General features: G+C 39.1%; 2 protein-coding genes across 2 annotated transcripts in view; one reads left to right on the plus strand and one right to left on the minus strand.

The window, feature by feature from the left end:
* Clp (cleavage and polyadenylation specificity factor subunit 4) overlaps window positions 1-18,756 on the minus strand; it is a 53,741-nt gene extending 34,985 nt beyond the window's left edge. The window contains exon 1 of the mRNA XM_086913802.1: window positions 18,617-18,756. The gene's annotated coding sequence lies outside the window, so the exon portion shown is untranslated. The remainder of the gene's footprint in view (window positions 1-18,616) is intronic.
* Window positions 1-22,797, plus strand: part of LOC100872269 (uncharacterized) — a 32,745-nt gene extending 9,948 nt beyond the window's left edge. The window contains exons 2-19 of the mRNA XM_012493117.3: window positions 3,255-3,315; window positions 4,101-4,218; window positions 5,284-5,747; window positions 6,967-7,194; window positions 7,493-7,854; window positions 8,885-9,012; window positions 11,923-12,049; window positions 13,043-13,194; window positions 13,931-14,129; window positions 14,836-14,988; window positions 18,647-18,946; window positions 19,728-19,869; window positions 19,948-20,096; window positions 20,175-20,364; window positions 20,437-20,590; window positions 20,661-20,784; window positions 20,847-20,995; window positions 21,085-22,797. Coding sequence (XP_012348571.2) covers window positions 3,263-3,315; window positions 4,101-4,218; window positions 5,284-5,747; window positions 6,967-7,194; window positions 7,493-7,854; window positions 8,885-9,012; window positions 11,923-12,049; window positions 13,043-13,194; window positions 13,931-14,129; window positions 14,836-14,988; window positions 18,647-18,946; window positions 19,728-19,869; window positions 19,948-20,096; window positions 20,175-20,364; window positions 20,437-20,590; window positions 20,661-20,784; window positions 20,847-20,995; window positions 21,085-21,273 — 3,381 coding nt within the window. The 5' untranslated portion in view covers window positions 3,255-3,262 and the 3' untranslated portion in view covers window positions 21,274-22,797. The remainder of the gene's footprint in view (window positions 1-3,254; window positions 3,316-4,100; window positions 4,219-5,283; window positions 5,748-6,966; window positions 7,195-7,492; window positions 7,855-8,884; window positions 9,013-11,922; window positions 12,050-13,042; window positions 13,195-13,930; window positions 14,130-14,835; window positions 14,989-18,646; window positions 18,947-19,727; window positions 19,870-19,947; window positions 20,097-20,174; window positions 20,365-20,436; window positions 20,591-20,660; window positions 20,785-20,846; window positions 20,996-21,084) is intronic.
* The last annotated feature ends 3,320 nt before the right edge of the window (window positions 22,798-26,117 follow it).

The following is a 26,117-nucleotide window of genomic DNA, read 5'->3' on the forward strand; positions in this document are numbered from 1 at the left end:
AGATGCGCCAACAATGCGTTTTTCCCTGCGTGCGAATTAATCCCGAATCGACCGATTCCTCTTCCCAATCCTCCGGGGAAATTGTTTTTTTTTTTTTTTTTTTTTTGTTTACAGGCCCATAGCGTGTATCTGCGCAGAGATACCGGTGATTTGTTTTTATCCGATGAAAAAAAGGGCGCGTAGATGGATGAAATTGCCGATCGGAATGAATTCTTCTATGTTTGTATTATAATCTCCGTGTTTGTAGGCGAAGTGAAACGTCCATTTTATTTTTTCAGGGGAAATTATAGCGCTGATGTGATGAGTAATTTTTGAGAACACCAGGTGGACATTTTCTTAAAAGAACAAGTTTTCAATTTATAAGTAAAGATAGACTTAGACGGGTTAGTCTGATCCGAAGTGTCTCGTTACTACTTATTTCACGTCGAGTTTCGTATAATTTTTGTTTTCTCGAGAGAGAACGATGCGAATGCGTAGCGTCCATACATATACATATACGTAATTCATACATAGTTGCGGCTAATTCTGAGTTTCAACGTAAATTTCCGTGATTGGGAACATGTGTCTCTTTGCTTTGGGATATTGGAGGGTAACGTGATTGTTGCATAACTTCCGCCACCGAGCCATTAAATTGTATCATCCATTGTTAAAGTTTTGATCGGAATATTGTGCTCGAACGACGATTTAAAAAAAAAAAGAAAGAAAATATCTCTTTTAAACTCTTTCAAATTGCGACTCGATCTTCTAATCGAAGTTTTAATTTAATAAAGAACGTCAAACGAAAAGATTTAATTTCTTTTCTTTTTTCTTTTTTTCAAAGAGTCCGGAATTCATTAGATATCATTGCGAATAAATGATTTCAGATCGACGAATATTACGTTCCTCTTCTATCGTTGAAATTCGTTCGCGAATATATTTTTCTCTCTCATTGCCACCTCGCAATTTCATTTCGCGGTTCCAAGAATTATTAGAATTCGATATTCGCCGTGGTATAGAGAAATTTACATTTTTTTTTTCTTTCTCTTTTTGTATATACTAATCGAGTTCGAGAAAGTCGCCACAGGAGGAGGAGGATGGCAATCGGTTTAATTTCATTTCCCTGGATTCCGCAAGAAACGCTTTCCGAGCGTGATTCGATTATACGAGTTTTGGTTTTTTTTTTATTTCATTTGCAACTCTGAAACGCGCGCTAGAGTGAACAGGTTAACGGTGGAAAAAGTTTTTTTCAACCGAAAAAACAAACAGAAGGGAATCAAATAAAACATTGTAATAACATTGCGAAATATTTACATTAGAAATTTCTTTGTATAAATATATATATATATTTTTTTTTTTATGAAAGTGTGAGATTCTTTTTTTTTTCCATCGAAGTTTCGAAAACGTAAATTTCGATTTTCCGGGATCAATAGAAATTAGAATAGGAGAGAAGCTTGATTTAGAAGCTTTATTTTCTATCACTGTGATGGTTATAGATATATAGGAAGATGCTTGAATCGGTGTGTTAATTTCTCGTCTGCGTAATTGACCCTTGAAGCTGCGTAACGAATGTCAATGAGCTGCTTAGACTGCTGATTAGCCTCATTGTGTCTACACGAACCGGCAAAGCTTCGAACGTATTTCGTCAATGATCGCGCTTATTTTACAAAATATAATAAAAGAAAACGAACAAAGAGATTCGTCGAGTAACACGAATAGATACGCGTTTTCAAATACAGCGAGAAACAAATGCAATGAAGTTGATGAGGGAAACACGACATAATCAAAAAATCGTGTCAAATTCTCATCATTGCTTGGAGATCTTTGCACGAGATTTCTCTTTAAAAAGTTAATGAAATAATCGTGTCGAGTTTGGCTTAAAATAATAACGGCATATCTCTAACACGTACAACCATTTCAAACGATTATTTTGCAAACGTGGAACCGCATGTAGGTCAGAACGATTCTTATTCAATGAACTATACACATATGGGTCAGGATCATCTTGACCCAGTGGTTTACTGGATGGAAATTGTTCGAGACACGAAAGTTCAATTCTTTTTCGTTTCTCATCGACGAGGAATGTTAAAAGACTCACTCTACCTTCAAATCGCTAATAAATAAGCGTGCGAATAAGAATAAGAATTTTTAGATTCTCAATCCCTCTCCAATCTCATTTCCATTTCCGGAAATCTGATCAGATCTGAAAGATCTAATTCCATCCAAATTCAGATTCATTTCCCTAATTTAATCTCGAGTAAGAATCGACCCTTTCCTCAGTTCAAGCAACGGTTCGAGTAAAAAGTGAGCGTAGCCTGGCAAAGTTGCACGTTCGGCGAGTAAGTTGAATTGCCGATCGAATGGTAAAATCGTGTGACAGGACGCGAGACAAAAGGGGTACACGAATATGGCGCGTATTTAAAACGGAAGTGTTACAAAGAGAGAGAGAGAGAGAGAGGCGAGGAGTGCTTTTGTGGGGGGGATGGGTTCCGGCACATCGATCCCCCGGCTGCAGTCTGGTAGGGCCAACCCTCGTGGAAGGGTGCACAGGCCGATGAGATAGCAGGAAATTGAATAGTGCTTTCGCCTGATAGTGAGTCGAAGTGGCACTGTCACCATGCGCGGAATCGTCTGTTTGCTCGAACAAGTTTTAACGGGTCCCTTCCGATTCTTTCTTTTTTTTTTAAGTGACCCACTTAGGATCTCCCCCTTTTGCACGATGGAAATTTCAGTTTCGTAGCATTCTCGACGTGGCTTATTTCCATTTCTCCCACCCTTCTTTTTTTACCCTTTACTTTTCAACGTAAATTCAACGCAAAGCGAATTATTTCTTGCCAAGTTAACTCTTCAAGCGGATGACGTGGTTGTTGAGATATTTCGAATTGATAATTTTCTCGTATATAATATATATATATATATTAATTGTATCTCGTTGGGTAAATTTACTTTACTTTTTCCGCGCTGTTTAATTCAATCTTGTATTTAATTTACGGCGAGCGTACACTTTTGTAAAGAAACTGGTAATTAAATATCGAATTGATCGTAGAAAGGGGGAAATTACAGCGGGATGATTGAAATTACGACGAGCATACGAATCGCGCTATGTAATTAACCGGTTCTCAAAGAGGGACGCTTCCAATCGAAACCAGGTTATTTTTATCAATTGATTCTCGATCCCTCGATCCGACCCCTCGTAACTCGATGCACCCGATTTCCGGCACGTGCCCATTCCCACTGATGCTGGATTCTTTTTTTTTTCTTTTTCTCGTTGATTGCAGCGCTTAAAATGTCTGGAACGGAGGCACATGGCGGCGATACGAGTCCTACGCGTCAGCCAAGGTAATTAAAAAGTAATCCCTCTTGATTTAGTTGGTGTCGAGGACTCTTCCCGAACCGGGGCTTCAAAGATTTTTCCAAAGATCGTTTTTCAAATTTCCACGCGTTTCAATCTCGATCGCTCTTGATCCCCCGTTTTGCCTTTTCCATTAGAAATAAGAAGAAGGGAGGGGAAAACTTTTCCCCTCCTTTTTTATCCGATTTTCTTCTTTCTCCTCGATGGAAAGAACTCGGTACAAACGACTTTTTTTTAATCGCAAACTTTCCACGTTTTCTTTCTTATCGTTAATTAGGAAAACAAGATTAATCAGAAAGAAGATCGTATTTAAAAAAAAAAGAAATTCCAAGTTCTTCGAACTTTGAACTTTGTCCTCGTTACCAACTTTTAAATATATTTTCAATAGAATTTGATATGTTAAGCATTCGCGTGCATTCATATGATTCATGTCATATATATATATCGATATCAATTGAGGTATTAATTATCTTGGATCTCTATGATTCTCCATTTCGAAGACGGATTCCGAGTATAGTTTATACAAAGGAGGTGGAGCGTTGAAAGGCCACTCACTGAATCGAGCCGTCTAATTAGACGACTTGATCCTTCAAAGATGACGCGAACAATAAAATATTTTTACGTATCAGTGATGCCCTTTGCGAGACACGCGAGAAACGCTTCGTTCAAAGATACAAAAAAAAAAAAAAATCTCTTATTCATTATTCATTTTTTCAAATTCGTTCGATTTCTCCCCTCCAAAATGCTAATATCATTTTTTGTAAAATTTCAGGCAGAGTAGAATTCACAGCGTCGGGTTGCCGACTCGAACGTCCCTGCTTCCGGAACCCCCGCCCGCCGGAAGTAGCACTCCGCCGCCGATACCGCGCCGCCATTCAGCCACACCTGCGGTCAGTAAAGTTTAAATAGCCTTGCTGCCCGAATTAATATCCGTTTCTGGTTTAATCGACGCTCTTCTTTCCGTCCTTTTCGTTTCTATATATATATATAAAAAAAAAAAAAAAAAAAAAAAAAAAACGAAAAATCTCGTTTAAATTATTCTTCTTCGAAATTCAAAGATCATAGATCGATAAACGAATGTATATATTTTTCGTATATTCTCGAGCAAAGCGAAGCAAAGCAAAGAAAGAAAAGTTTTATGTTGGAAAGAAACATAGAGGCTTTTATTAAATTATCCTAGATTAGAATTAGATAGCTAGTGACCATTATTTGTGAGAGATGTTCCAATGAAACGAAAAAGGAAATTACGTCCCATTTCACGCAAAAAAAGCGGAACGATTCAATTTTTTGTCAAAATCACGCGGCGATTAGCGGGAAACGGGATTAACGAAAGCCAAGACGAAAAGCCAAGGCGTAATCTCGACCGGTTGGTTTTAAGTGATCTCGATAAATCGAGTAGAAGGAACGAAACGTTTCCCGTTCCAGAAACGCCGTTGCCAACTCGTTGCTAGCTCGAGTTGTCCACGTAATTAGTGGACAAACGAGGCTTTAATGGATCAAGCTGTATCCGTCGGTTCTTTGCATAGACGTGTCTGGACACGGGGACAATCGTCACTGTAACCACACGTCTATCCCACCACACACACGCACACGCACGCGCACACACACACGATACACGATGCACGGAGGCTCACGGTGTTAGTCCGTTAGAATGCAAGTATCTCTCAACGCAACCACTTTTCCACTTTTCTTGCCTTCTTATATTTTCTTTCTTCTTCTTATTTCTTTTCTCTTTTCCTTACAAATATTATTATTAATTCTATCTAATCGAAACGAAATTTTTCAAGATTTTAAAAGAAAAAAAAAATTGCTTTCACACGTGTTATTATTTTGCATGCGAGAAAAAAAAAGAGAGAAAGAAAGTAGCTTCCTCCACGCGGGGGAAATGGAGCTCAATGGAGTAGAAGGAAGCGAGCGTGGCTGGAAACTCTATCGAGGAACTTGTTGATCCCCAGGTCGCTCCACCACCGATACCGTTGCGGCCGCCGGCGATCCCGAAACGGAGCAAAAACGAGAAACCGATCCCGATACAGACGAGTCGAGCCCGAAAAGCGAGCGACCCGACGTCCATCGTGTCCGCGCCCCTCGACTCCTGGCCGAACAACGAGAAGTTGATCGATCTAGGCCCGTCGCGGGCCCACGACCGACAAACCGATTACGCCTCGTTGAACTTCGCCGCGGGCAAAGAGGCGAACGAGGGTGACGAGTTCGTGGCGGACTTCGACAAGGCGAATTTCCTCTCCGAGGAGGATTGCGGGAAGCGGGGCGAGAAGTCGAGTTTCGAGGAACTGGAGAAGGCGTCGCGGGATCTCGAGAAGCGGTTGCACGAGAGGATCGTAGCGAGCGGCGAGCCGAAGTTCAAAGATCAGACGACGAGCAGGGAGGAAAGGCAGAGACAAGCGAATGCGCAGAATAACAGGTGAGAGAGATTTGTTCAATTTTCGAACAGATATAATTAAATTCCCGCGTGTAGAAAATACGTATTTTCGTATTACGGGAAATAGTTGAATTTTCTACGAAAATATCGTTTTTAGTGGAACGACAAGAAAGAAAAATCTGAAATTTTTGACGCGATGTTTTGTGTTTCAACAAAATTGTCCCTCGTTTTAAGCCATCCACGCATCGAATTTTCCACGTTTCGCGTAACGTTGATTCGCGCTATTGAACCAGCAAGTCGTCATCGTGTCACCGTTGGACGAAATCGCGTCTAGGAGACTTCGTTTCCTCCTCGTTGAAATTTTGTAAAAAGTACGGGGAATCTTAAATTTCCTTTTTGGAAACGATAACAATCAAAGGCGATCGCGTTTTACGCGAGTGAAATAAACAGAATTCTTTGAACCGTGCTCGTGCACGCGAATTAGCGGCGAGACGTTACGCCCGATTACGCTCGCGACGGGGTAAACGAAGCGTGAGTTTCGACTCTATCTCACCGTTCGAGCAAACGGTTCGCCATCCTCGTAAACGGCTTCAACTTTCCTCTCTTCGCTCGCCACGTGCGTTTTAGTGCCCTGCCGAGGGAGCGTTGAAAGCGTTTCGTGGCATCGATCGCTTCTTTGCATTTTCGTTGGCTGGTTTTGTATAGACACGGTTCGAATCTAAATTGGCCGATGTAAGCCAAGAGACCCGAAGAAGAGATCGTATCAGAAATGGTTGATCGAAATACTGGATAAAATTCTAAATAACGAAGAAAAAAATTTCTTTCTCGAGGAACAGGTAATAATTGAGAATATTTTATTTAATCGATTTCTTTAATAAGAGAATTACGCGTCTTATAATTTACAATTCTTCCCATCCTTGATTCATAATAGATTCAATAGAATAGAATCTTATTTCTCCCCCGAACCTCGGCCGTTTGTTTCGTTACAACAAACTTCGTTTAAGAACCCTTCGAAACAAAGAGAGCAAGGGGATGGTTGGTTAAATGGAGGCATGGAGGCATCAAAGGGGTGGAAGCATACATCACCACCGTGGTAATATCACCGTGCAGAACTTCGTGGTTTTTAAATAAATCGCATCACGATGGAACTTGAGGGATATAATTTGATCGGTCGTCCACTTCACACTCGGCACTTTTTCTCGTCCCCTTTTTTTCCTCGCTCACGATCACGGTTGTCCAACGTCTGGTGGTTGTTGGATAGGATGCAGTCGTCGAAGTCGGGGAAGGAGAGTTTCAAGGAGGTTGGAGACAGAAAGCCTCGAGAAAAAATCACACCGTCATCCCGAAGGGAAGTCCCGCAGGACGAGGAGACGAAGTTTGCAGCCTTGGTCAGGTCGCATCGCGAGGCGGAGAAGAGGTGCAAGTTCGAAGAGCTTCAGGCCGCCTCGAGGAAGCTCGAGAGACGTTTGTACGAGGAGGGATCCGGCAGGTAAAATCCTTCGGGGCTTTTTATCTTAGAGAAAATACCCTCCACCGCGAAGAATGAACAACGACTTCGAATCTCGAGGCTTTTTAATCTTTGAAATTATGTTTGATATTTTTCGAAGAGGCGAAAGATAGATCCTTTCGAGTTATTCCTCAGCGCGTTCTTCACATTCTACGAGAAGAGATTCTTACTTTCATCAAAGTTCTTACTTCTCCATTTATTCCACGTGTTTCCTCAGAATTTCCAACTTTCGAAAACGTAAAACGAACGATCCAATCTTTCTTTCTTTCGGCGAAATCAGGTACGAGGAGGTGCAGAGAGGGTCGCAGGATCTCGAGAGACGGCTGCATTCCGAGCAGAAATCCGCTGAAGCTGTGCCGCGCGGCAAGTACGAGGCGGAGATGGATAGGGTGAGGAACATCCTGCAGCACAATCTTAGGAAAGAGAGGAACTGCGAAAAATTGGAGAAACTACCGAAGGCGACCCAGACGAATCTTCCCCCTCCTCTGAGCGCGATCTCGCAGAGCTCCGTGCCGAAGCCTATGAGCGTCCGTCAGGACAGCAATGTTTCCTCGGATAGTTTCAGCCAGACGAGCTCCCCCAGTTACACCAGCAAGACCATGGAGGCGCCTCTTTTACCCCATAAATACAGCAAAGTGCCAGGTAAAGGGAGGGAAATCCTGTTCAATAAATATTATTTTGTTCAATATGTAATTGTATGATATACAGAATGTTGGAAGAACTCGTAACTTCGACAAATATTATCGTAATTCCATTTATTTAAACAAACACGCAATTTACACGCAATTTTAAAAATTCACCGCCTCCCTCTTTCTCCTTTACCTACAATTTCTCGTTCAAATAATACGAGTTTACGTATAGATAAACGGGGGATTCAATCAACAGGAATTCGTTTAATCGAGCGTCAACTAAAATTCCCCCTGTATAATAAAGTTCCATCGGATCACGTAACAACGATAGATTACGATTTTTCATTTCGTTTCACCGATCGAATTCACCGATTTGGAAATTTTCAAATGATCGAAACAAGTAGATTTAAACATTTACGAATTCGATAAATCGTGTTCCCCTGTAAAATAGTATCCATCGGTCCAAAAAATATCTCTGAAGAGAGAGAAAGAGAGAGAGAGAGAAAGAGTGACGATCGCAACCGATACGTTACACCTTCGTTTCAGCTTCGCAGTTACATCACAAATCCGTGTAATTTCCCCGACTAATGTATTTACACGTTCACCGGTAACGAACACGATCAATCATACTTTTTTTTTTAAATCTCATCCCACGTTCCAACACTTCTTCCATTGGCAACATTTTTTTCTTTTCACGCCGAATATATCAACTTTCTCTCTCTCTCTCTTTTTTTAAACAAACGGAAAGAAAGAGAAGGAAAAGTCGATTTCGATTAATCATCCTCGCCCCCCCCCTCCCTCCCCATGTCATTTCCTCCTTCTCCGCCTTCTGTTCGATCGCCTCGGCTCGTTTGTTACAAAAGCGAACAGATCGCGATTCCTTTTACGCGGTGATTCGAATGCGCCCTTCCACTCTACCTATAACACATTCCAATTTTCCAACTTCTCTTACACCACACACACAGAAAGACACACACAGACGTAGCGATATCTATTTCAAGGATCCAGATAATGTTAATGAAATTCCTGGCGGGAATTTTCAGACAGAGCACTGGTCTCGGAGCCGGAGAACTCGTCGGGCCGAACGATCACCAAGTCGACCAGCACACCGGCCAGCCTCCAGGCGATCGTCAGAGTTCACGGAGGGAACAATAGCTCCCTGCATCACAAGGTAGCGTATCCTTTTTCAAGTCAAGTTCTTCAATCGCGCGGATACCAATGTTACGTAACGATTTGAAAACGGCACGATTAATTCTTTCGAGCTCCCCGCGAATTATCGATTGCGTTCGTTTCGTTCATCGCTGTTGTTACGCAACCGTGGAAAGGATGGAGAAAGGAGAGAGAGAGAGGGAATATAGGCGGAATTAAGGGTCGACCGATTTCGAAAGGCTCGAGGCGAAATTCGGTGGGCAGATTGCAAAGCGAGCCTCTTGTTGACAGAAATGTTTGCAGAAACGTTTGAGGCCGATACGGTTTAATTGGTCGGCCGGAAGTTGGACGATACGCGAGGAGGAATTGGAGAGAAGACGATGACGAGTTTCTGGTGTACTGCTCTTTTCTGATGATCATCTATTTACGGGATAGAATAATTCTGGAATGCAGAATGTTTATTGGGGTATTACTGGATCGTTGGTTAATTTAATTTAATCTCTCTTTTGGCTACGAGGAGTTTAAAGGAGAGATTTCAAGAGATTCGAAGGCGAATCGAAGAGTATCGTAAATCAGTAACGCGAATAAATTTGGAGGATTTTGTTTTTAATGATTGATCCAGCGTCTTTATCGTTAAATCGTTTATAACATCGATTCGAAACATTTGTAACATCTCGTGTCACATCAGTTTTACGAGATATGAAGGGTAATATACCACGATTTGTTCCAATCCTCGGGCCATCAATGCAAACTTACTACCAACATCGATCGATTCACGAGAGTAATAAATTCACGAGAGGGAAGGAGCCGTTTACGTTCGTGGAACACGGGCAATCCTTTCGGTCATACTCTCTGCAAGAAAGACAAAAAGCATCATTTGGAGTAAATCCTTCTCCGACCAGATTTTATTCCACCACGATATATTCGAATCGTTCCGAATGTCGTGTAAACTGATGCACGCTTTTGAAGAGACGTAAAAGGAACGTAGGCATTTAAAAAAGAAGAAGAAAAAAAAAACGAATTAATTTCTTCAAATCTACATTATCCCCCTTGTACAAGATGATCCGCGTTTTAAAGAGTCAGCTTTTCAATAGAAGCAAAAATCAACACACGATACGTTATCTCGGTTGATACGAGCTCGATACCTTGATATTCTCGCGACGTAGGCGATTATCGATGGGGGATTAATGCTACGGACTGAATAAACGTACGCGAGATCCGCAGGGGATCGATAGCTCGCGTTATTTATTTCCTTTTGTCCCGAATCGGCCGCGTTTGTTCTTTCCCCGATTGTTGCGTGCGCGCTTTCCACGATAGGGATGGAAACGTCGGATGGAAACCCGTATCGAGCACGATATCACTTTACACATCGAATGCTCGGGGCCGTTATTAACGCCGAAAATAGCAATACGAGCGATAATAAACGCGAAATTTGCAGGACAGCAAATGCAACCTCGGTTTATGAAAACCGAGCAGCCGGCTCTTTTAATTGCCCCGATTAATCGCCCTCGTGATTTTTAACTCCTCTTTTTCTCCCCCGCCTCCTTTCTTTCCATCGTTCGCTTTTTATCGAGAAAAATAATTGCGAATTAAATTTTTTTCGTTAATCACGCGCGTTTTCCTCGCGTGGAAAATTCGTGTCTAATTAACCGATCAGATGTTAACAGAACGGAAACGGGGAAAATTTTAACGCGAAGAACAAGGGGTGAGATTATACTAACAGAGGATTGTAGTAATGTAGATTGTATAAATATTAATTTATATCTCGGCTGAGCAAAGCGGGCTCGAGTCTTAAATATTGTTCTAACGGCGAATTTCCACCCCTTTTGTTACGAAGCGAGTTCCAAAAGATAAATAGGACAAGGTTGATACGGATGACGGTTTAATCGATTGTAACGCGTGTAACGAAACGGTACGAAAATTCAATATTACTCGACGAGGATTTTCCCTTCCTGTTGTACTACTGTTTATTCTACAATCTCTTTTCGAGCGTGTCAATGGATATCGAAAGATTTAAACGTTTAATATTTATCTACACACACACACACACACACACATATATATATATAAAATTACAAAATGAAATCCTCGCGAGAAAAACGATTAGAATTAATCTCACCCCGTTTCGAGAGAACAACGTCACACCGTGAAATCCGCCCCTTTTCCATCCCAAATAAAGGGATGGAAAAAGTTTCGAATGTAATTACCATTGGGTGGAGAGATATCGTCTCGTTTGAAAATGGAAAATGGGGGGCGAACGAAATCGGTGGAGAGAATTTACGCTGGCCGTGCAATGCAATTTGTCCTTCGCTTGCTCGATAAGACCGCGAGGAAATTATAATCGATATCGGCCAACGGAGGGTCGAGCACCAGTCGTGTAGACAGGGTGCGTTGACTCCTCAAACACGGGATCTGTTACGAGCGTGTACGATCGACGTCGAGGACTAATATTTGCTCCAATTCGTCCGACTCGGTAGTCTCTGTCTGCCAATTACGCGAACGAGGATAAACCGAGAGGATATACCCCTCTTACGTCCAAAATAGTTCTCCTTCATCAATGTATCCGATGTATTGAAACGAGAAGAATTCGAGTGTTGAGGATGTAAAAATAATGGAGCCTGATTCGTAAATGCATTTTACACGATATACGAATATTTGCTTGCCAGTCTCTTACGTCTTTAATTAAAAAAAAAAAGAAATTAACGAGACGAAAAAATTCAAGTACCGATTATTCAATACGATTCTCTTGCAAAATTTTCGTTAAAATAAAGAATTTTGATCATTTTTTTTTTTTTAAATCTAATTTAACTTAACTTCCATTGGACGATTTGCATAAGGAACTCGATATCCCGAAAGGGTCTATAAATTAACCAATTATTCCCCACTTTGGATTCGATTAACCGGAACAATTTGTATGTGAAATGATTTGCAGATCATCGGTGACATGGCCAGCAGCCACTACGTAACCAACGGGGGATTGCGTTTCAGATTCGTCCAGGTGTTCTTCAACGCTGTCGCTCTGTTGGTCATTGCCGGTGGTCTGACCATTTACTTCAAGTGTAAGTGAACATCATCTCCTTCTTTTTTTTTTTTTTTTCCTCGTCATAAAACGGGCGCGCGCGTGTATCACGCCGTTTGTCCGCGTCCACGACCCATCCCCTTCGCCGTTCTCTCTCGTTCCACGGCAATGAATCGCCGATGAAACGTGTCGGTGGGACGTTATTGCGCGGTGACAAACGTAAATGTTGGTGACGTTAGGTGGTATAATGCACGAGCACGTAGCGAGAGAAGAGAGAAGAGAGAGAGAGAGAGAGAGAGGGAGAGAGAGTTTGTGGAGAGCGGAAGATCAATAGAGCTCCCGGTTCCCCCGTTGCTACTTCCTCTCGAATATCAACACCGCAACTTTGTTCGATGCAATCGTTTCCATTACATGGATGGATCTCTGTTTCTTCCCTCCTCTTCCTCCTCCCCCTCCCTCTCCTCCTCCTCTCGAGCAACAATTAAAAACTCGTTGATCGATCAACAATCGTAACTTGATGACTCCGTGCTGTATTCGTGAATAAAGGGGGATGTGAAATTCAATTCGAGAATAATTCGAGGTAACTCGAGAGGTAAGGCTCGTTCTCGTAGGAAGAAAATTGCACGTATCGTTCGAGTTCTTGAAAGAGTTGCTTATACAACGTATCGTGCGCGATGATAGGAGGGCACTCGAGCGTGTCGTGCGATACTTTTCTCGCAAGCGTCCATTAGAGGTGCGTTGGCCAAACACTTTCAGCGCAACTTCTGAAAAGGATGCTTCGTGCGTTAGGTAAGATTCGATCAATTTCGAAACTAAATACACCCATACCTCGCTTTACAACGGATACGTTCCTTATAATGAATCGATTATTTTGATACAAACTCGTACAAATTCAATTGGATCTGTTTATAAAAATTTTTACAAAATAATATAGTTAGTTTTTAGTTTATAAAGCATTTTTTTTCCTTTTGGCCGTATAGCAAGTATAAGTGTGCACGATACGCAATGTGACCGATTTGTCTTATCATTCCAGCGTATCCGGAAACGCTCATAAGGGTGGAGAACAAGACGATCTACACGAAAATGGTCGCGGTTACGGAACGTGCCCCACCGGCGATCGAGGAGAAGAATCCGGCCCCGGGCGTGTGCCTGCCCATAATCGTGGCGTTTTGCAAATACCATAAGGTAAGCCCTTCCACGTGCCGTGCGTGATTTTCTTCGTGATAATTTCCCTCGGCATGGAATCCGTCTCTAGGAATCAAGACGATGCGCGTCACGCGATATTCTTCCTCGAGGTATCGACACTGCTCATCCCTCTTGTTCAACGATATTTGTCTTTCTTATCGCGCATATTTCGAAATATACTTCTCGCTCGCAAATAGAACTAACGTGTCTTTACTTCGAGGCTTTTTGAGGACAGGATATATATTTGAATCGAAGATAAATATACACTTATTCGAGTTAAAAACGGAGGAGAAGAAATTTTCTAATTTGCATTCTTCGCGGATTCTTTAATTTAACCCTTTCGCTACGGGCGACTTCTTGAAAAATGTGTACGGTGCACGAGAAAGATAGTCAGCGGTCGCGTTTATGCCTCGCTGCGACCCAAGTTGCTTCGACGGTGTTTATTACATTTCCAGAGGAAGATACTCGATGTGCGATAACTCCAATCGTTCGCACGATACGATCTTATGCAGAGCGATTATAGTCGCAGCGAAAAGGTTAAAATTGTTCCAAGTAAATTTACTCGATCGACGAAAAATTTCCTCGACAGAGAGAAAGAGAGAGAGAGAGAGAGCTAAGTAATCATGCTTATTCGTCGCGAATTACGATGCGCGAATTTAAGGGGGACGTTGGTCGTTCTAATTAAAAGGAGATTAATTAAGCCAGACAGGAAATTAACGTGTGCCGATCTCCCTAGATCCCGTATAATTTCACCATCTTCCCGAATTACATGGGCAATTTCGGGCAGCGAGACGCTCAACAGGAGTTGGAACTTTACAGTGCCGTGATCGACGTCAAATGCTACGAATTGGCCGCCCTCTTTCTGTGCAGCGTATTCGTCCCGAAATGCGGATCTCGGGGCCACGTGGTGCGACCTTGTCGCAGCCTCTGCTATCGTGAGTGATATCTCTTTCTCCTTAATCCTTAACCCCTTCCCGAGCCTAAACTGTAAGGATCAACGCGTAAGTAGACCAGAGCGATGCTCGAGAACACTCGCGATACGAAATATAAAATATAGAAATAAATATCAGTCATTTGCTTTCTTGTGGACGTAAACAATAATTCTTTTTGCGAATAACAATTTCTATATTTCATAAATAACAATACTTTAATAGATAATAACAATACTTTGTTCTAAGGAATCCAATAATACTTAAAAACAAATAGTATATTACAAACAAAAAATTTAATTATAAGAAATGCTCACCTCGAATCAATATCAAATAGGAAAATACTTACTTTAAAAATTAATAGTCCTGCATGGTATATTTTCTAAAGCATTCTGCTAGATGCAAAGCTACTTTACACTTCGTGATATTTACGTTTGGCTCGATTTTCAGTTCACGAGTCCCACTCGTGCAATTCATGTTTGGGCGAAAATCTTCATCACGAGTCATTAAAGTACGGAAAGGGAATTTTTAACGATTTCGAGCAACCGTAAAAAATTTTTTACTCTCATCGAGATAGAAGAAGATTTCGAACTGCGTGTTAAATTCCTGTAATTCTCCGAAATGGTTTAAATTTCTTGTTATATATATATATATCGATTAGGAAACGATGGTCGAATGTCAAATTCCTGGAGAAATTCGAATTTCTGCCTAGATACCAAGAGACGTTGCGGATTTTTCCTGGACGTGTTCGGCCTCACTCTGCCCGAGTATCTGGAATGCGACCTGTTCCCGGAGAATTCCAATTCGGACGAGTGTGTGGGACATCAAGAAGTGTTGGATGCAGCCCGGAGAGCGGAGAGACCCGGTAAGTCATCGCCGTAACCTCGGTTTTCATCGATCGCGAACAACAAACAAAATCGGAAGATCTTTCGAGCTCTCTTCAGCTTTCCTTAACGTGCGATCGAAGTATAAATTCTTTCGAGGAGAATTATAACTTGGCACGATTGCGCGTATCCAAGAGTCTTGATCGACTCGAGGGAAGTTCGATAAAATTATGAATCGAATCGAATGGTTTCTCGTTTCATTTTTGGCGGCCATTTATTCCGGTTCCATCGGAGGGAATAAGCCTGGAGGATAAAGTCCGAGCGTTTGATAAAGAGGTGGATAATCGTGGGATTAAAATAATCTCGCAGGGACAGGCAGACGATGGCTGGGAATATAGACGGATAAAACGTTCCGAAGATGCGAACGTTTCCTTTTCCGCGTTTCTCGAATTTACCCACTCCTCGTCTCATTAAAATTAAAGTAAAACAAGCAAATCCAAGCGAATCTTTCAGAAAATTGAATATTTGTTTAAAAAAATCGAGTATCCTCACGCATATTCATATATTCTTCTGCTTTAATATTATCTCTATTTCATTGCCTTTTCTATTTAAAAAAGATAAATATTTAAAAACGATTACTCCGTTAGATATTTGATGAACGGTAGCTCGAATAAGATTGTTAAAAAAAAAAAAAAAAAAAAAAAGAAAATTCTCCAAATCCGATCATCTGTAAATTTAATGGAAAAGAATTCTTTGGAAAACATCCACGTTCAGATTCGCAGATCGTAATTATCGAAACGAGCGGAAATATTTACGCGAGTTTACCGCCCGCGCCTTTTGTTTCAAGCATAGATTTCTCCCCATCGGGGCGAGACTAATTGTGCCGACCAACCTAGCCTAACCTCCTCATTGTTCACGTTCTCGTCCACGTGTACGACTCTTTTGTTTTCGCCTTCGAAACGGGCTCCCATTGTTGACCGTCCATCACGCGGAGGGAAATCCCCCGTTTATGCGCCGTGATCGTTCCGATGCAATTCGGTTTTCTTAATCGTCCTTCCCGTTTAATCGCTCCCTCTACGACCGTTAACTTGCCCCTAGTTCGATCCCCTATATACAGAACCGATCTTCGCTTTCCGGCCACGAAGTGAAATTACGCACCGTTGGCCAGACGTTAATTCGATGAAGCCGTGTTTCCCATGCTCGAGTCGATCGAGCTTGAACTCGAGAGAGAGAGAGAGAGAGAGAGAGAGAGAGAGAGAGAGAGAGAGAGAGAGAGAGAGAGAGAGATAGAGAGAGAGAGAAAGAGAGAGAAATCGAGTTACTCGCAATACTTGATCGAATAAAATTCATCAGTCGTTAAAAGTTACGACGGATTGTTAAAAAAACTTTTCTGCTCAAACAAAGCGAAACGGAATGGAATTTTATAATTATAACCTATCTGATATATAGATATTATTAGATTAAAAGACACGGATTTCTTTTGAAGAACGAAAAAATTCACTGTGAAAAATCCATTCGTTTATTGAACGCGAGATACTCGAATCGAAATATTGTAATTTATTGAAATTTACATATCGTAAGATAAATATCGATATGCAAACGAAATTAAACACGACTTTCCCTTTTTTTCCTCCCTTCCTCGTTGCTCGCAAAGAGGAAACGATTCCTTTCCTCCTCCTTTTCACAGTCGACAAAATTTCCCCTTTTTCGAGGAGGAGGGAGATTCGAACAAAAGGAGAGATCGACTTCTTGCCGCGTCTGTCTCTCCGCTTCAGTGGTGGAAGTTGATTTTGGTCGGGCGAGATTACAACCGGAGAGATTAAACGATCGACGGTCGGAGGGTACACACTGTGCAATTATCGAATCGTCGGGGAGGGGGCGAAAGAGCGAGGAAAGTTTCGTTATATATCGATCTGTCGGTGTACCCCGATCGAGGATCGATTCACCTCCGGGAAGGTTGATAAACCGATTCATTTGCGTTCGCGGTTAATTGAAATTAAATTGCGCCCCGATTATAGGACGTCGTCGTTCCATTCGTGCCGCGATATCTAATGCTTGCTCTCGACGTCCTTTTCCTTTCTTTCTTTTCCGTTCGCATACAATATACATCCATTTCTTTTATCCGTTCCAACGTGTTTGCGTTGGACAAGGAATGGAAATAATCGTGGAAATTTCGAATCCTCTCCGAGCATCCCTCCTCAATCGAGAATTTACCGGCCGTGCTCGAAAAGCTCGCCGATCGACCAATTTTTTTTCGGTCGCCTCTTTCGAACAGACCATTCTCTTAAAGTATATCGCATATTCCATCAAAAAAATTATCATATTACGGTGATTTTTTTAAAAAAAGTTGGATATGAACAGTTTTGGAGTTAATGATAAGAAAAATCGAGGAGTAAAATTTAATCATTTTTTTTTTATGTTATGGTTTAATTTTTCATCATATTTATAAAATTGTGTAGTTACATACAGAGTTTCATCGTTCTCGAACCATTCATCTCCATCTTTCCAAAATGAATAATTCTGCAAATGAAAATATCTAGTATACTTAACGAAGAAACGTATGTTATTAGAAAGTTAGAAGAAAGCAAGAAGTGGAAATAACGAGAAGAATTTAATCCTATCGATAACTTTACTTATCGTTTCAATGATTCTAAATTTATACTTGTATCAAATTTTCCATTATTCATTGTTTGAGAGATTATATATATATATATACCCGACATTAAAAGAGCTGAATCAGATTCTATTGGACGTAAGAGAAATACGATTCGTCGTAGAGAAATGGAGGTCGGTTTTTATATTTTTGAGAGAAAATTCCCGTGTATTAAATGGCCGATTGATATCACCGCGCACCAGTTCACGTCGCGGATTCACGCGTGTCTCCGCCGCTAATGGAATCTTAATTGCAAAATCTATATTAAACGATCGCGTGATTTTCGACAGTGGGCTTGCTTTATGGAGTTCGCTGGAGAAGAGGGCGCATATATATATACATGTATATCTTTGGCTTTGGCGTCACGCGATATACTCGCGGCGAATAAACATTTATCAAAGCAGCCGTGAACATGACGTCGTTTTACGAGAAAGAGGAAACCGATGTTTAAACGCGGTGGAAAGATTCATGGCTGTTTAAGGACAAATAGACGAAAGAAATTTCTTTCTCTCTCTAAAATGGAAACTTTTCCTTTTCCATTTTCTTGCTCGGCGTAAGATCTGCTATTTCTAATTTAAATATATCACCAGCTTAAATTCTTATCTGGGATTGTATATTCGTTATATAATAGTTGAGATTTCGAACAAATCTCGCGTAATTATTAATATAAACTTATTCATAAGAAATAAGAATATCTCGAAGGGCTTGGTTTAAAATTAATCTCATCGATCCTCGTGTTAATTATCACAAAATGAATCGAAAATGATCGAAAGCTGCAATAATAACACAGCGGATTCACAAATGAGCCCGAATCGAAACCCATTTGTCATTCTCTATTTTTCTCTTTCTTTTTTCTCGCATTCGTGCTGCAATTTGAAAATTTTGAACAAAAAATGGAGAGGAAACAGATAAAAAAAAAAAAAGAAGGGTATAGAAATAAAAGAAAAAAGAGAAATAAAATATAGAAACGAAGCCAGTGTACATTGTGTAGGTAAGAAAAAAAAAAAACTTGTTACCACGTTTCTTGGTGAACGTGTTGTGCACAGTATGCACCAGTGGGTTCCAATGCGATGGGACCAGATGCATTCCGGTCGACTGGCGATGCGACGGCCACTTGGATTGCGAGGATCACAGCGACGAGATTGGATGCGGCGAGTGCGCCGCCTCCTCCTCTTCCTCTTCGTCCTCCTCTGTCTTCACCACCAAGATCGTGAAGAAGCCCATCCTGGCGAAGAACACCGTCTCCAAGTCGCCCTTGCATTGCGGGGAAAAAAGATGTATGTCGGCGAACCACATCTGCGACGGGGTGATGGACTGTCCTTGGGGTCAGGATGAACGATATTGCTGTAAGTAAGCCACCATTTTTGTTTGCGAGCTTCCCATTCGATACGATAGATCAAAGAGAAACTGGATACGGTTTTGTTTTGGAAAAGTCTGTGCAAAGAGGAATTTGCAACGATGCCTGGACAAACAGAGTGGGATAGTTGCGGTCAGATCTCGAAAAAAGAGTCCTGGTCAAATAAGTAGGTTAATCGCATAATAATCAGACGAGTGGAATATGGCAGAGTACAAGTAGGGCAGACCTGTCGTAGAGCAGTAGACAAGTTTTGAAAGCAATGATGAGGGCGAAATTTAATAGTTCAAGTTGCGAATAAAGTTATATTTCGATAAATCAATCCAATAATTTACTTGTTCGAAACATAATAATGATCGGAAATGATTGTAGATGAATAAATAAATAAATATTATTCGTAGCTATTTTAATAAGTAATTACTTATCGAAGTAACTTTATTCGAAATTTTTAACTTTTAATTATTTTTTTAATGCCTGCCTACTCTATTTGAAAATCGTGGTTAAACGAGTGATGTAAGCAAGGAAAGGAAGAGGCGAGTAGGATAAGGCAATCGTAGTCAGGCAGGCGAGTTAAATCATTGAGCTATATATAAGACAAGATTATCGTAATTAGATTAGTAAGGCGATCATAATCGGAATGAAACAAGAAAAAAACAAAACACTCAACTTTGATATAAATAAAAACAAGGAAAATGTTCGGATACTTTTTAACTTTTATTTCTTATTTCTTACAGTTCAAGCGAATAACAATTTTTTTACTGATATTCCGACAGTGAGATTAAGCCAAAGAAACGGAGACGTGGGCGAAGGAAGGCTAGAAGTTTATCACGCAGAGATGGGCAAGTTTATGCCAGCTTGCATTCCTTACTGGGATTCGAATTCCGCTAAAACTATCTGCTCAATGCTCGGATATACGTAAGCCTCGATACAGAATGCTGATTCCACCAGATGTCCTGTCGAAACAACAGGAATGTATCGGGACGTTTTTTCCAGGGTGGCACTTTCGTACAGGTTGGCGCAAGACATGAATCTCACTCGAAGGGAGAACACGAGTCAGCATACCAATCTTCTGAAGGAATTTCAGGAATGTATTACGGATCAGGAGGCCTATCCCACCGCGGAATTGACGTGTTCGGAATACGGTATGATATTTCTTCCAATATTTCTCCACTTTTTAAATATTTTTCAATTATCGCGTATATATTTGAATCTCGTTCAAGCTTGTGGACGGAGAAACACAGTTTATGGAAACGTGAGGGCGAAAACGAGAATCGTAGGGGGTGTGGAGTCGGCTCCTGGTGATTGGCCATTCTTAGCAGCTCTTCTCGGCGGACCTGAGCAGATTTTTTACTGTGCCGGAGTTCTGATCGCTGATCAATGGGTGCTTACAGCCTCTCACTGCGTGGGAAAGTAAGTTCATTTTCAAGAATTAAAAGACTGAAGATTTGGATAAGAGAAAATAATGGAATTTTGCATTTTTAGTTACTCTGATGTAACTGGGTGGACGATACAGTTGGGGATCACCAGAAGACACTCTCACACTTATCTTGGCCAAAAGCTGAAAGTAAAGAGAGTGGTACCCCATCCAGAATACAATTTAGGCTTCGCTCAGGACAATGACGTGGCCCTTTTTCAGGTACTTAATAATTAAAGGAATTTATTTATATTTCTATCATTATAATATTTCGATAATTTATTATTTTCAGCTCGAAAAGCGAGTGCAATTTCACGAACATCTAAGGCCAGTCTGTCTGCCAACGGCCAATACTCAATTAATACCCGGAACGTTGTGCACTGTGATTGGTTGGGGCAAGAAAAACGATACCGACAGTACGTATCTAAAGATATTAAGAGATCGATTGTAATCATTCTAACCAGATCGATTTGCACAGCCTCTGAATACGAATTAGCTGTAAACGAAGTTCAAGTTCCGGTTTTGAACAGAAAAGTCTGCAATTTTTGGATCGCGTACAAGGAAATGAACGTCACCGAAGGAATGATATGTGCAGGATATCCGGATGGAGGAAAAGACGCATGTCAGGTAAAGACGCGTTTGAGTAAATTTTTTCAATACCTTAATTTTTCCCAATTCATAGAAATTCTTTCTTCTTCAATCAAAATGTTCAACAGGGCGATTCTGGAGGTCCGTTGTTGTGCCAGGACGAACAAGACAAGGAGAAATGGTTTGTCGGTGGAATAGTGAGTTGGGGTATAATGTGTGCTCACCCAAAATTGCCAGGTGTGTACGCTTACGTGCCAAAATATGTACCCTGGATACGGAATCAGATGGCCAAGTATTCTGAAATGAGTATGGGTTAATCACGAAAGGTAAAAATCACGAAGATGATGATGACGTTTGTCGAAAATCGAAGAAGTCATCCCGCTGAAGAGATTATCGAAATATTTAATCAAGACAATAATTTAAAACGACAATAAGCTTAGTTGAGAAATAGTTGAGGAACTACGTTATAGATCTTGGAAGAATATTTTCGAGATATTAGTGATTATATACTTAGATAGGTGCGATTATTCAAACTGTTTGCGTTGACCTCTTAGCTTACCAGGGATTCAACTTTGTTACGAAAAGAAGAATAATCGTATTCACTTGATACAAATTCCCTTTTGAATAATATATTTTGAAACGTTGTACACTGGTGATACTTTAGAAGATTATCTTTCTCTGTGAAGACAATACGATCTCAATCACGATAGATGCCTCGAGTTCAAAGTATTCGTATTCTGTTTAACCACGTGAAAACTTTCCTCCTTTCAACGAATATTTTGTATACTACGAACTCGTAACTTTCTAAACGATGATAAATCTGATATGATGATGATGCAAATGTACGATGAGAAGTTGATCAACGTAAATTTACAACAAATATTTCGCGATCTTTTCGAAACTCTATGACAATAGGTTTATAAAGATTTATCACACATTTTTGCATCCTCCATTTCTACGCAGTGCATACCTTAAATTAGTCGAGTCGATCGATAATTCCCTGTCTACGTTGATCAATTTTTAAATATCCTTCTCTCACTTACGAATAAGAAATTTAGATAAGAATGCAAAAGTAAAGGTGAAATAAGAGGAAACATAATACGGAGGAAGAAAGCTTCAGACAACGAGCTCTCGTCGCCATTTTCTAGAAAGTCAACGCCCGCTTCTAAACTCTAAAGATAAAACTCGATGTAATTATTAAGCGAAACTGTGCAAATTTCCTCATCGAAATTAGAGACAAAAGCGAAGCAAATACAGTCAGAATTTCCGCATCAGATGCGACAAAATAAAATAAGAAAAAGAAAAAAAAATATAAAAAAATAGAATTTTCTATCGCCATCTGTTTTTTGGAAAACAGCGTACGTGCCACCAAGTGGTCGATAATCACGTTTCAAAGGGGTGTGCGTTAGCTGTTCATTAAGAAAAAGTTTCTCTCTGCTCGATCACGAATTTAGAAACTGTGGCAGCTAAAAATAAGAGAAGTACAGATTAAAAGGATTTGTTTTTTTTTTTGTAAGAAAAGTGAAAGATTGAAAAATATTATGGCTACTTTTTTACGAGTTTTATAAACGCACACCCAAAGTAAGTGAAATTCTGTGCACATATTGCATCAGATGCATTTGTGCACTTATAAACATTTCGTGTACCTATAAGAGATTAATATAGAGTATTATCGATATTAAATTCAGATGTATGTTTGTTAATGTAGGTATAAATTATAATATACATATACGTGTTTAGCGTTGCGTGTATTAACTGTATATTATAATGTAAAGTACGTGTGTAAGTATAGGCAGAGAAACATACAAACGTATGTAAGATAGAGTAATGTAAGTATTAGAATTGTGATAATTGAGTTTGATTCATTTTTAAAGTTTAATTAATTTAATATTTTTATATTTAGACAAGTTTTCCTAATTAATTATTTCATAATTAATAATCAAATATTCGAAATTATTTTATTAGCGATTTTTTATAATTGGAAAGAAATTTAAATTCTTCTCTAAATATCGGAAAAAAATTTATATCTAAATTTACTCGTAATTTCCAATTTTCTAATTTCTTAATTAACCCAATTATTTGATTAAAGCCTACGTATCTAATATTCTAATTCTCTCCTCGTGCTCCGAATATATTTATCAGAAATAAAAATATGTTCGAAGCACGAGGAAAAAAACAGTATCTAAAGATATAAATAATGAAGCGTTGCTTGTAGTAATTTATTAGCGCACTGGCTAGGCTTAAACGTTAGATTAAACACATGTTGACTGAATTCTAGGGACAATACTCTGCACCAGCACTTTTTTGATCCGCACCCAGATGAAATGAGAAAAAGATAACATAGTTTTTAAAAACGAGTAAAAATACTTTGTACTTGATATGTATATTGTTTACGAGAAGAAAAAACTAGGAGCCTTACTAATTGACTTAGACTTTTTCTAAGCGATAAGAATAGCGGTATTGTTGGTCAGGACAATAATCGACCTCGTTTTTTCGTGACGTCATTTTCTTATCCGTGTCTTCCTCCATTGAGGATACTTTTTTATCTTGTTACGAATACGCTTGTTTTCTACATGAAATATATTTTTTTTTCATAGGAATATTTCGTAAGGAAAATTTTTCTAGATATTTTTATTTCTTAGTTGAACTTTGAACGAAAATTTATTTTACCAATTCAATAGGTAAAAGTAGGTAATTCCACTTTTTCTCTACCTAATCGACGGCTAATTCCAAAAGGTTAAGACGCTTTGCTCTCCCTTTCAAGTACATTCGAATGATTGTTTTTTTTTTTTCCTCTCTCTCGAACAAGATGCTCACTTTTTATCCCCGTTGACACGTTAGAGGATAAAAGTCTTCCTTAGTATCCAGACAACAAGGTAGTTGTAAGCGAGGAATAATGTAAAAATTTAATAATAACCGACAATACTGTGTGAGCAGACAATAAATAATATTAGGAAATGTTCCAAGACGGACAATAATTTAGCTCGTAAGCTCGTAGGTTAAATTTTAATCGATAAGGCAGCAGATATGCATGTGATTGTTAAATAATTCTCTCGTGTAAGATCGCTATTATAATCGTTGATTAAGATGATAATTTAAGGAATGGTGGATTTAAATTGTGAATCGTGCGTTTGATTTTCAGAGATTCTTTCAAAAATTTTTTCAGTTTCTAATTATGTTTAGAGAACAAGTAAAAACCAAGTTTCCTTATAAATATAATAATTCTATTCTTTTCCAATTATAGTGAAGTATAATAATTATATAATCGCTAAAAAATCCACCATTATTCCATTCACATAAACTTCTGCCCATTATTGCATGTAATTCAATTAATATTTCCACAAGGTTTGATCAATTTGTACACAAAGGATAAAATCAAATAGAGTTCGAAAGAAAATATATATCGTCATTAAAAATCAAATAGGACAATCAGGAATATTTTCTCGATAAGAATATTTTTCTAAATCGAATAGAATTCTTGGTTTCATCGCTGTACACTATACAAATTTATAACGCGTGACGTGCAAAAAAAAAAAAAAATGATTCTCTTTTAAAATCTAATTTCCAGTTTTATTTCCAGTTTTATTTAATCATAGCTTTCGAACATAGAATTTCGATTCGAAATATTGTGATGAGACAACGGTTTGTACGTGAAATCATTTATATAACTATAAAACGATATAATCGCGATAATATAAAGTATATAAGATAATATATATATATAAAAATAATCTATAAGCAGGTGTTGTTTAAGAGAAGTTACAAATCTATTTTACAGAAATGATATTGCTCGGTTTAGTTGGTGATTCGGTGCCAAAAGGAAAAGAAGAAAAAGAAAAAAAAAAAAAAAAAAAAAGGGATCGTATATTTCCGTTGAAACGAAATCGTTTCGCACGATGGATTTTTATATATTTTTTTATCGACGTGACGTAGAAAGAATGACGAGAGAAGCGACGAAAAAAAGATACCAAGAAAAAAAAAAAGAAAAAAAAAAGAACGTAGATCGTATTGAGAATTGTGAGAGTTCTTGTTTCATTGGATGATTTTAGACATTTTTTACGCGAGAAAAACGTTACAGAGTCAATAACATGTAGTCAATTTAGAAATAGATGTATCGTAGGCACGATGGCTGTAAAGTTTGTACATGTTAAGTACCGTGAAACCTTCGAGTAAACCTTCATTCAGACCATTGCATTTTAGAAACTCTTCGTTGTTCTTTACGAGTTCGATAATTTTTTGGAGATAGAGAAAAAAAATTTTTCTAATTTTCTAGAATTCTTTCAAGTTTCTCAGAATATTTATTTCACTCCTTCGGGATTTCTTCTAATGATCTTCTTCTAAAATTTCCCTTTTAGAATTTTTCTACGATTTCTTTCTTACGACATTAATCCTCCGAAAAATTTTGTAGTAGAACTGTTTCTTCTCGCTATCAAATAATCGAAACACATTTCCGATTAACTTCCTCAACTACTCGAGGTTGTCACGAACCGCTGCGCACAAAATACTGATGTCCCTAAGGAAGAAGACTCTCCTTCAGAAGAAGATCTTCGAGAGACATTACATTTATATGCGTAAACTACTCCTGTGAAGTCAATGTCGATTAGCGATATATCCTAATAATAATTGTAAAATTAAAAATAATAATAATAATAATAATAAATAAAAATGGAACTAGGAGATAAGATTAAGCTGTTTAAGCAAAACGGTATACTTATACACAACAACAATCTTAACACACTCTAAACAATTATTTGTACGTGTTTCGATCGTGAACGATCATATATGAAATGTTTAAAATACAAACAAATAAAAGAAATTTAGTTTTAAGAGTAGGAAGCGAAGGAAAAATTGTGAAAAAAATTACATAATGAGTTAATCGTGGGATTAAAAATGATTTATAAGAGAAACCATCTATACGCAATCGTCACTCGAGCTTGAAGGTTGATACACGTCACTGTGTAATTACTTATCGAATCAACGGCCGATTGAACCCGGATCGATCAAATTATATGTCAATTCGATGTTCAGACGGATGAACGAAGCGAAATAGAATTATTTTGTCGAAAGTAAAAGGATATTGAGAGGAGGATTAACGAAGTAGATTAACGTATTAATTAACAAGATTCGATTCAGCCGAGTGTTACGTTAGAAAAATAATCTG

Source organism: Apis florea, unplaced genomic scaffold (assembly GCF_048593485.1).
Source record: "Apis florea isolate Af1SG1 unplaced genomic scaffold, ASM4859348v1 contig_3515_pilon, whole genome shotgun sequence".
NCBI classification, from domain to species: Eukaryota; Metazoa; Arthropoda; class Insecta; order Hymenoptera; family Apidae; genus Apis; species Apis florea.